Source organism: Tarenaya hassleriana, unplaced genomic scaffold (genome assembly GCF_000463585.1).
Source record: "Tarenaya hassleriana unplaced genomic scaffold, ASM46358v1 Cleome19, whole genome shotgun sequence".
Taxonomy (NCBI): domain Eukaryota; kingdom Viridiplantae; phylum Streptophyta; class Magnoliopsida; order Brassicales; family Cleomaceae; genus Tarenaya; species Tarenaya hassleriana.
In genome coordinates this window covers 2,198,112-2,208,449 of record NW_010965304.1, presented here as the reverse complement: position 1 = coordinate 2,208,449, position 10,338 = coordinate 2,198,112, and the positions used below count along the sequence as shown (strand labels likewise).

Below are 10,338 nucleotides of genomic sequence, written 5' to 3'. Positions count from 1 at the left end.
TAACGGTTCAACATTGTCAAATATAATCCAACTCATTCTCATGATGAGACAATGTTCTATGGAAAATGGTAAATTATACGGCTTTAAGTTAGAAGACTTAAAAGCTAAGAAATTTTTAATGGTTCCTAAATTTGAAATGATCAAATAGTGTATCTTTAGAGATGACACGCTTAGGAAACCACCTATGTGAAAGTGAAGTGTGGGCCGCTTCAAGGAGAATAATGGTTGGCCAGTTCTCTACGCTTTCATGAAACCAGACAGGTGTTCATGGCTGAAACGAACACAACAGTGAGAACCAAAGACGGTTAAGAATTAATTGTGTGGTTTAGATTGTCTTGGTATACATAAAAAACCGACGGTTCAAAGATATCACATCTACCGATTGGTGAGTATATCCGATTTAAATCCACTATGGAAAGTTCAAAGGGAAACCTACTTATCCAGATGCGATTAATTCTTCATAGTTGAATCACAAAGGTTGCATGGTTTTAAAGAGTTTTCTAAAATTCTCTATTCATGTGGGGGATTGTTGGAGTTTTTTTAATTAAATGAAAGGAGATATTTTTATATGTTATTCTCCACATTTATATTCTAAAACTTAAAAAATATTTATGACTTTTGGGAGTTTTACAATTTTTCAATCCTATAAATAGGAGGCTTTGTTTTCATTTTTAAGAACATCAAGAAAAACACAAAAGCTTTCTATAAAAGAAAGAAAATCATCTTTTTTCCTTTGTGATTCAAACCGAGCTTTGAGTTCGACAAGGCACCGGAGTTTGAAGTACCACTGTTCCGGTGAGGTACGTCCGTCCTATCCTGGGAGGATATATTCCATTAACCGTAGGTACCGCGCGGAGAATAATTTCCTTAAGGAGACACGGTTCGCCGTGGGTTCGGATTTGGTTTTCCGGTTTTAAAACAAAAATCATATTGATATAATGATGTTGGTTTGAACATAACTTTCTATACCGTTATCGGAATTGCATGTTCTTGATATCGTTTCGTAGATATCAAAATTATCTTTCTAATGGTGTATAACATGGATGATTTGGTCGTATGTTCTGAAAGTTATTAAACTTGGACAGTCTTGGTATGAAATTGAAAGTTAACTATGCATGAATATGAGACATATAAAATAACACACCCAACAGCAGATACAATACTCATAAGAGGGATCTCTTAAGAGATTCTGTCCCAACCACGGGACCATACCAATGTCTTTGGAGTATTTGGTGAGAGAAAATAATAATAATAATAATTTACTTTTGGCTTTATGATTTTTGTTAGGAGATAATATATCAAACTGTTGCGTTGCATATATATATATATATATATATATTTATATATTGTAAAATGTAAATATTTCATTTCTGTAAAGACTCTTTTCCACAAACAAAACTTATTTAAACCCTAACTTTGTTCGTCTGTATAAAAAAATGATTTGTTCTCAGACAAGTAAGATTTGTTAAGTAGAAGATGGAATTCCACGTAGGATTTGTTCTGTCAGAAAATTAAAAATTAAACGAAAATTAATTACGATAACATAATTAATTAATTGTGATTAACTTTCTAAACCAAACCCACCAGCCCCCAACGTAAAGCGCTTATAAAAGAAAAGGGTTTCTGTCCAAGTCTAACCCTCCACATGCACAAAAGGCATACTCTCACGTTTGTTCTTACATTTTGAAATATACATGATATATTGTTAATATGCATTGTGAGACTTAATTAATTCATTGATTTATATAATGTTGACATTTTTTTTTAAATCGCGATCCTTTTTAGTTGTATGAAACATAGAATAATAATTAAAACATGATTGAAAGAAAAGAAAGGTGATTAGGGTTTTGTCGTAAGAGCAGGTTGAGTGTTAGGTGCAACTTTGTCTGGTAAAGCTATGCTTTGTTTATAATTAATCTCTTTTAGTTATAACAGCGCCTTATAATAAGCCTTTTCAATATTGAAAATCACTCGAACACTTTGCGTGGTTGCTCATCATCTTCTTGAATTCAGCCCGCAATTTTGGACTTTTTTTTTTAATTTTGGTGAGTTTAATAATGTTATTATATAACAAAAGTTAATGGAATATTGAGCATTGTTGTTAAATTTATTTTATATTTGGACAAAAATGTTGTCGTTGATCTAAAACCAGTACAAAGTGGGTTTTTGAAACGGGAGCTAGTTATTTGATGAGAATTAGTAGATATTATAGAAATTAATAAACAAATTAGAAATATATTTTTAACATTCAAAACGATAAATAAATTTCTTATCGACATATTACAATATGACATCTATAAAATGTCGATAAATTCCCATAACAAATATCTTACAATTATTATCACTGATGATAGAGAAATGGGACTATAATTAAATAAAATAAACGATAACAAGAAAAAGGATTGTCCACGTCAGCAAGAGGCAAGAGCAGGTAAAAATACGACCATTTCATATAATAAATAAACCAAACAAAATTAAATTAGTGATAATGATTTGATTAGACTAATCCACAGTTTAATTTTAATAAATTAATACCCATGCACGGCCTATGCTGCTCTTAAGTTTTTCTGATATATATATATATACACATTAAATTGTTAATCATCCATGAAATTGCATAATATATGTTTTAGGAATGGAAAGAAAAATTATTAATTTCACAAATAATATTTGAAAATAATCTATGTGTGTATAACAATGAATGAAAGGAAAATTTCATGGGAGTGTAACCCATATATAATAAATTCGGATTAAATATTGAGTTATAACGGGGTTGAGTGATAATTTCATGAAAACATGTTATTCTCCATTAGTATTTAGTAGCGGTAGCGTTTCAGGAAACCGTTCGGGTTTGGAAAGAGAATGGATCGGTTCGGTTCTTTCGGTTTTACAAAAAGTACCAATCGGTTTTTATATTGTATTCAGTTCGGTTCAGTTTTGGTATCGGTTCGATTCGGTTCCGAGTTTTATTAAAAAAAAAAGATAGATTTCCTTTAAAACTATTCGGTTTTTCGGGATTTTTAAAGTTCAATCGGTTCGGTTCAGTTCCGGAAAAATTCAGTTTTCTAAAAATGGTATCGTTGGAGAATTAAAAACAGTTTCAGGTTGGAAAAAGTACCTTTTTTCAGTTCGGTTCGGTCCGATTCCGAAGAACGAACCGAAACGCCCAACCCTAGTATTTAGTAATAAACACATTTTCTGACAAGTGTATTAGCGCAGTCTTTCCTCGTTTTAACGTTGGGCTCTAGGGTTTTTTTTCTTCTTGTCTTGTTATATTTTGTTCTTTGTTATAAAAGTAGATTCCAAATCTCTTGTGTTTCCACTATGTCATTTTATTTGGTTTTACGATGTAATAATAATAATAATAATAATAATAATAATAATAATAATAATAATAATAATAATAATAATAATAATAATTCCTTTTACATTCTTCTTCTTATTTTTTTTCCTCTACAAGAATATTTACTTTCCCGCCGTTTTAATCTTTATTTTGAAGACAACTTTTTCCTCCCTGAATTTTTGCAGTTCATCTGATTTTCTCCCGAACTTTTAAAAATCCATATAATTCTATCCCCTTGCCTTCAATAATCCACCGGTATCATTTTTGAAAGAAATGTTAAAAGAAAATATAAAAAAATATGCGTCCAAATTTTGCACATGTCTTAAGAACAACATCCTCATTCATATGCATTAATGTATTTATAAAATACACGTATCAATATGTGTCTAGTTATTTTTCACAGAAGAGTCAATATCATCTTTCAATTCATTTTTTACAATTTTTATATTGATGATTCTTAATAAATACGGATACGATGGCTAAATTTAATTGAACTAATATGATTTTTGAAAGTCTGGAATAATATGGAACGATCATTTCTAAAATTAGATCGATGGATCATGTGAAATGCGATCGATTTGATGGAGAAAAACTACTTCTAACATAAGGATTAAAATTATTTTCACTTAGATTAAGAAATTTAACAGTTCATTACGGTGGGGCAAATCTCAAATCTTCAAAAGTTAGGGACGATTTAGATAAAATGTTAAAGTTTGAGGGCATAAGCGAACTGCGATAATATAGATAGAAATATATGGTCGTCTCTATATATATATATGTTAGACCGAGCGTCTTTGGAAGTTGTGTTATGTAACCGAGCAAGTCTTGGGCACACATGCCGAATGATTTTGTATTCTTTTATAAAGGTTTGGATAATTATATCTGAAGATATTATTAGATATTTCTAAACCGGCATACAAACGTTTGTTATATACGAATTCGAATCTCAAATTTAAAATTTTTTTTTTTAAATCATATAGTGAATTCCGATCCGAATATTAGTTTGGAACTCGATCACGCGAAAAAAAAACTATTTATTATATAATTGAAATTATTTTCTTTTTTTATATATAGCATCGATGTATTTTTGGATCGAGCAAAACTGACAAGGAGATATTTCCGAACCATGTTTTAACTTTTAGTATTTCACAGTGGGCCCAATGCTGAAGATTCGATCTTGATATGCATATGACAAAATACGAAACTGTGAGGTTGTGGTGGGTTTTTTTCTTTTTAATGGGCCTTTTCCACCTGCCGAATAAAGCCCATGAAGTAGTAGTGTCTTGCGTAAAAACCCAACGGATCACGATCCCAACTCAAACTAATTATGACCGTTCATGTTTCATCAAATCTACGGTTTATATTTGTCAAAGATATTTCACTCGGATCAGTAGCTGAATTATTTTAATCCGTCGATTAGATCCTCTTTCAACGGTCACGATTCAGATTCAAAGATTAATTTTTGAAAACAGCGAAGATACTTTCCCGCTTCCTCCTCCATTCTCCGTACATAAATATCTCCGTCGTCTCCACCCACCGCCACAGAAACCTATCTCCCCCTCAATTTCCTCCGTTTTCCCGAGAAACAAACCCTAAAATTTCTATCTTGTAGCCCTTCACGTACTCCTTCGCGATGGCACGAACCAAACAGACCGCTCGTAAGTCGACAGGAGGAAAGGCTCCGAGGAAGCAGCTGGCGACCAAGGCGGCGAGGAAATCGGCTCCAGCGACCGGAGGAGTGAAGAAGCCGCACAGATTCAGACCGGGAACGGTGGCTCTGAGAGAGATCAGGAAGTACCAGAAGAGCACAGAGCTTCTGATTCGGAAGCTTCCATTCCAGAGACTGGTGAGAGAGATCGCGCAGGATTTCAAGACGGATCTCAGGTTCCAGAGCAGTGCCGTTGCAGCTCTTCAGGAAGCTGCGGAGGCATATCTGGTTGGATTGTTCGAGGACACGAATCTGTGTGCGATTCACGCGAAGAGGGTGACAATCATGCCGAAGGATATTCAGCTGGCGAGAAGAATTAGAGGCGAGAGAGCTTAGATTCTAGGTTTGCAATGAAAATGTTTTAAAAAGTAGGTGGTAGAGTTGATTTGGATCTCTTAGTTTATGTAGATTTGTGGTGACCTGTGTTTTGAGTTCTTGATTCAGTCAATTCTGTGGTTTGGAATCTCTTACACAAATGTTTGCTTCGTGATCGAAGCTTGTTCTCCGACATATCATAGAAATGCCAATCAACGAACATATTGTTTGGTCCGAAATCGGATCCCAGGTATAAGAATCTCTTGGAGAAGTGAGAGCATGCCGTTTGATCTCAATTAAATCCAGATGGGTTCTTAAATCCTCCGAGATTCTTGCAACGACGGCTGAAATTTTGAAGAATGACGCAATTATTTGATTATTTCAATATGTAGAGGAAGTTCTTCCATTGGTTTGCGTAATAGATCTCGAAATGGGTTTAGGGTTTTAGTGGTTGAAATTAAGCCCATATTTCAATAAGTGGATATGGGCTTAATTTAACCCATTTAATTCAAACAAATGAAATAGTTTTGGACGTATTTTATTTTCCGTTATAATCCAACGGTACAAAATAAAGGGAATCGATCGGTCCCGTTACTGATTTGGTAATCACCAAACAAAATTTCGGGTTTTTAAGCCTTAAAAAAAGACTGAATAAAAAACGTGGGCATTAGTCAAGTAAGTAGCAGAGACAAGATGTATGATTGAGAAGATTAAGGGAAAAATGAATCTATAATTGAAACAGAACTGGTCTGATTAGAACCAAAGCCCAGTCATAATCAAGTTTTAATTCCTGTTTGTCCATTGATGATGATTAACGATTCTAATTAGAAGATAATTTGCGAGAAATAACCACAAAAAAAAACCCATGAATCAAAGAACTAGCTTCCGGCAATTCATGACTGAGATGGCAATCAAGAGATAGGCGTCAAGTATAATCGACTCGTTTACATCTGAATATTCAACCACCAAAAATAAGGAAAATAATAAAAGCGACTTTATTGCAAACCAACCAATCTCCTGAATCCTCAACAAGCAGCTTTCGACCGTATTTCGTTTCAGACACACATATACGCACGTGATTCACACTGTAACTAACTCGAGCTGACTCTGCTCTCGTCTGCAAACGGTGAACATGGATTTTCATACACATACATAATACTGTATTAATATATATATATATATATATATATATATATATATATATATTTATTATAATTAAAATATACGAATGATCTTAGAATGCGTGATCATACTGATTGATATGGTCTTCTTAAAATGTTAGGAATTGTTTATAAAACTTACACGGCTATTTTTGGCAATTCGTAATTCGGTTTTTTGATATTCAGCACTTGAAATTCGATTTACGAATTTTTCGTTAAAAAAAAGACGAAGGCGGAAATTGTTTTCTTAAGATGAAAAAAAATGTTCTCAAAATATTATTTCAAGATCTTTTGATATGTTAGTTTCTAGTTGAATTATTTTGGTGAGCAATAAACTAAATTATCTTTTAGCAATGACCAAAATGTCTTGGGACATGTGAAAGCGCATTGAAATGAGCCCTGCATCGTAACTAATTCGTAGATTTTGTAATAAATGCTTCTTCTCTATGAAAATAAATATTTTCTCATAAAGACATTAATTTTAAATTCTTTTTCATATGTTAAAAATTATTTTAAAAAAAGTTGTACTACCTTCATTTTATAAGACAGAAAAAATACGGATCTTCTTTTAAAGCTAGAGATCTTTGATTTATCTTTCTTCATATTCTCTTTCCTAATTTCTAATTTTTTTATAATATTTACTAAAGAGTTCTTCCCAGTAAAATTCTAACCTTATCAAATTATAATAAGCTGAAGTATTTAAATTTCTCGTGGAAATTTAAAAAAAAAAGAAGCAAAAGAAATATTCAACTTTCCTCGGATGCCAATATTCTCACTATCTTATCCCCAATAATTCAACTTTTTCTGTGCAACTTCCATGCATCTGATGTTGAGAAAATGATGGGGGATTATATATATATATATATATCTCTGTGTGTGTGTGTGTGTGTGTGATGGGGAGAGAGAGAATCATACAAAATCATACAAAAACGGAAGGAACAATAATATAACAAAAGCGAGAAATGAAATAAACATATGGATTTATACAAATACCCGAAACGAAGAAAATCATAGATAGAGAGAAAAAACTGAAATGAAAAATAAAATATGCAATGAAAAGATTATAATTCTTATAATTTGTAACGAAAATGTTTTTTTTTAATTGTCCGTTTCGATAATTTTTATTGACACCCCTACAAAATCATACAAAGACGGAAGGAACAATAATATAACAAAAACGAGAAATGAAATAAACATATGAATTTACACAAATACCCGAAACGAAGAAAATCATAGATAGATGGAAAAACTATAATAAAAATAAAATATGCAATGAGAAGATAAAAACTCTTATTATTTCTAACGAAAATGTTTTTTTTTTAATTGTCCGTTTCGATAATTTTTATTGACAGAGAATATTTTGACGCAAAGTGAAAAGGTGTGTCTTTTTTCTCGCAACTGAATAAAATAAAATGCAAAAGAATCTATAAGGAAACATATGCTTTATCTTTAATCCATTATATTTATTATCCCCGCGCAAGGCGTGGCATTAAATTACTATTCCACTCACCCACTACTATCCAAGCTCAATCTCCCAAATGCCCATTATTTATAACAATATAGTACATGTAAATTGGAATTATTTTTTATATATACAGATAAGCAGACAACATGAAATATATATATTAAAAAAAATATGAAGTAAGCGATCCAAATGTAATTATAAATAGGCTTCAAAATCACAGCTTGATCGCTACCAATCTTCTCCCATCAACATGGATCTTAGATTATGGAGTTACGGAGTTCTCTGTCTGTTTTGTCTCTTCATCGGCTCCATCTCTGCAGAAATCGCCATTCGACAGGTAAGATCCGAACATTAAACATGTTCTTGCAAGTTTTTACTTTTTTGAATGAATGTGTCGGCATAAATTTTTACATTCTCGCAATTGATTTCCGCGTTTTGATCGATATATACGAGCAGGTAACTGACCAGGATCTAACGGAACGTGCCACGAGATTGGGTATTTCCTTCTTTGAATCTTTCTTCGATCAGATCTAAAGAAAAAGATTCTCAAAAGATACGTTCTTGATTTTTTCCCGGAAAGTTTAATGTGTGTGTATATATATATATATATATATATATATATATATTTCCAGGAGTTACGAGTTTTTTCAGAGATGAACCTCCGTCGAGTAGGTTGATAACAATAGAGAGTTTCTCCATTGTGAAATCGAGGGGCGAAGGCTATGAATCCGCTCTTTTTGAAGCTGCTGGTTATAAATGGTTAGCGAATATTATTCATATCAAATTCATAATATTTATACGTTTCTATAATTTTGGTACGTAGTTTTATAAACATGTGTCTACGGATTTTTTGCCCAAATGTAAAGGCGCCTGTTTATGTATCCGGTCGGGAAGCAAGACGACGGTGGAAGCAATTATGTCTCGATGTACTTGAAGATCGAAGAGACAGATTCTTTTCCACAAAACTGGGAGGTTAATGTTGATCTCAAACTGTTTCTCCTTAATCAGAAGCTGAATAAATACTTGACGGTCCAAGGTAAATAACGATAAAAACGAACTCTAAACTATACGAATCCATAGTTTTTTGGATCGTATATTTCATCGGATTTTGCGAATGCTATAGATGGAACTACGAAGCGTTTCAACGCGGCAAAGAAACAGTGGGGATTCGCTCAAATGATTCCCCTTTCGACGTTCAATAACCCGAATGAAGGATACGTGTCGGGAGACCGTGTCACATTTGGCGCCGAGATCCTTATCTTGAAGAAGGTTCAAGAATTAGAGAAAGTGACGTTCGTATCAAATCCAGCAGACAACAAATTCTCGTGGACGATCCTTCATTTCTCTCAACTGGAAGACAAGTTCTATTACTCGGATGATTTCCTCGTCGGAAACAGATATTGGTAAACTTTCTATATATACATGTATATATATATATGCAAGTAAATATCTTGAAATGATTCGTCACCTATGTATATATATAACCGTCACTAATTTCGGAATCGTTACAAAGCGTCACCTAATAGTGATTATGTATCAGGAGAATAGGGTTCAACCCGAAAGGTGACGGAGGCGGTAGAGGCACGGCATTGCCCGTTTACCTCTTCGCTTACGGGTTCGCACCAAATGTTCCGACCACGACAACTTGGGGAGCGGTCTATCTCCGGTTAAAGAATCAGCGAAATTCGAACCATAAGCAGATATACTGTAAGATTTAATCTCTTTGTAAAACAGCCAATTTATTTGTAAAAATTACCCTTTTTTTGTTTGGTTTGGTGATGTTATATATATATTTTTCGGGGTCTTGCAGCGGCAGCTTGGTACCCGGTCTGGACCGGTTACGGCGTGGGAGTGAACACAATAATATCGTTCCAAGAGCTGTTCGATCAATCAAAGGGATATTTGGTGAATGATCGTATAGTCTTCGAAGCTGAAATGACGATGGTTTCAGTGACGAACATCGTCCCGAACTAGGCAATGCGACGTTTTGTTGGTGTTGTTGTCGCTTCTATGTGCCGTGTTGGAATAAAAACTTTATAATCGAAGTTATCAATAAATGAGGTCAATTATGATAAATGATTTCTACTTGTGGCAGAGATTTTCCATTCTTACAATATCGAAGCACGTTGCATTTTCCCCGTTGTCCAAATCTTGGGCCAACTATGGAAAAGAATATATATATATATATATATATATATGTATATATATTGGATTAAACCAGACCAATATTTAGTATAAAATCAATAAAATTGTATCATTTTAAGATGACTTTGATCTGTGTGTAAAACAATTAATGATGTTAAATCATTGATGTGTTTCTCAATTTTTTTGGTCAAAATGGAAAGAA

General features: G+C 33.2%; 2 protein-coding genes across 2 annotated transcripts; both read left to right on the top strand.

Annotated features, from left to right (window-relative positions):
- The first annotated feature begins 4,868 nt into the window (after nucleotides 1-4,868).
- LOC104811155 (histone H3.2) lies at nucleotides 4,869-5,586 on the top strand. Its single transcript, XM_010537763.2, has one exon. The coding sequence runs from the start codon at nucleotides 4,977-4,979 to the stop codon at nucleotides 5,385-5,387; it is 411 nt and encodes a 136-aa protein (XP_010536065.1). The 5' UTR covers nucleotides 4,869-4,976; the 3' UTR covers nucleotides 5,388-5,586.
- Nucleotides 5,587-8,176: 2,590 nt separating this feature from the next.
- LOC104811154 lies at nucleotides 8,177-10,087 on the top strand. Its single transcript, XM_010537762.1, has 7 exons — nucleotides 8,177-8,328; nucleotides 8,448-8,487; nucleotides 8,624-8,750; nucleotides 8,858-9,027; nucleotides 9,115-9,394; nucleotides 9,532-9,698; nucleotides 9,802-10,087. Exons 1-7 carry the CDS (start codon nucleotides 8,242-8,244, stop codon nucleotides 9,963-9,965), a joined length of 1,035 nt encoding a protein of 344 aa, XP_010536064.1. The 5' UTR covers nucleotides 8,177-8,241; the 3' UTR covers nucleotides 9,966-10,087.
- Nucleotides 10,088-10,338: the final 251 nt, after the last annotated feature.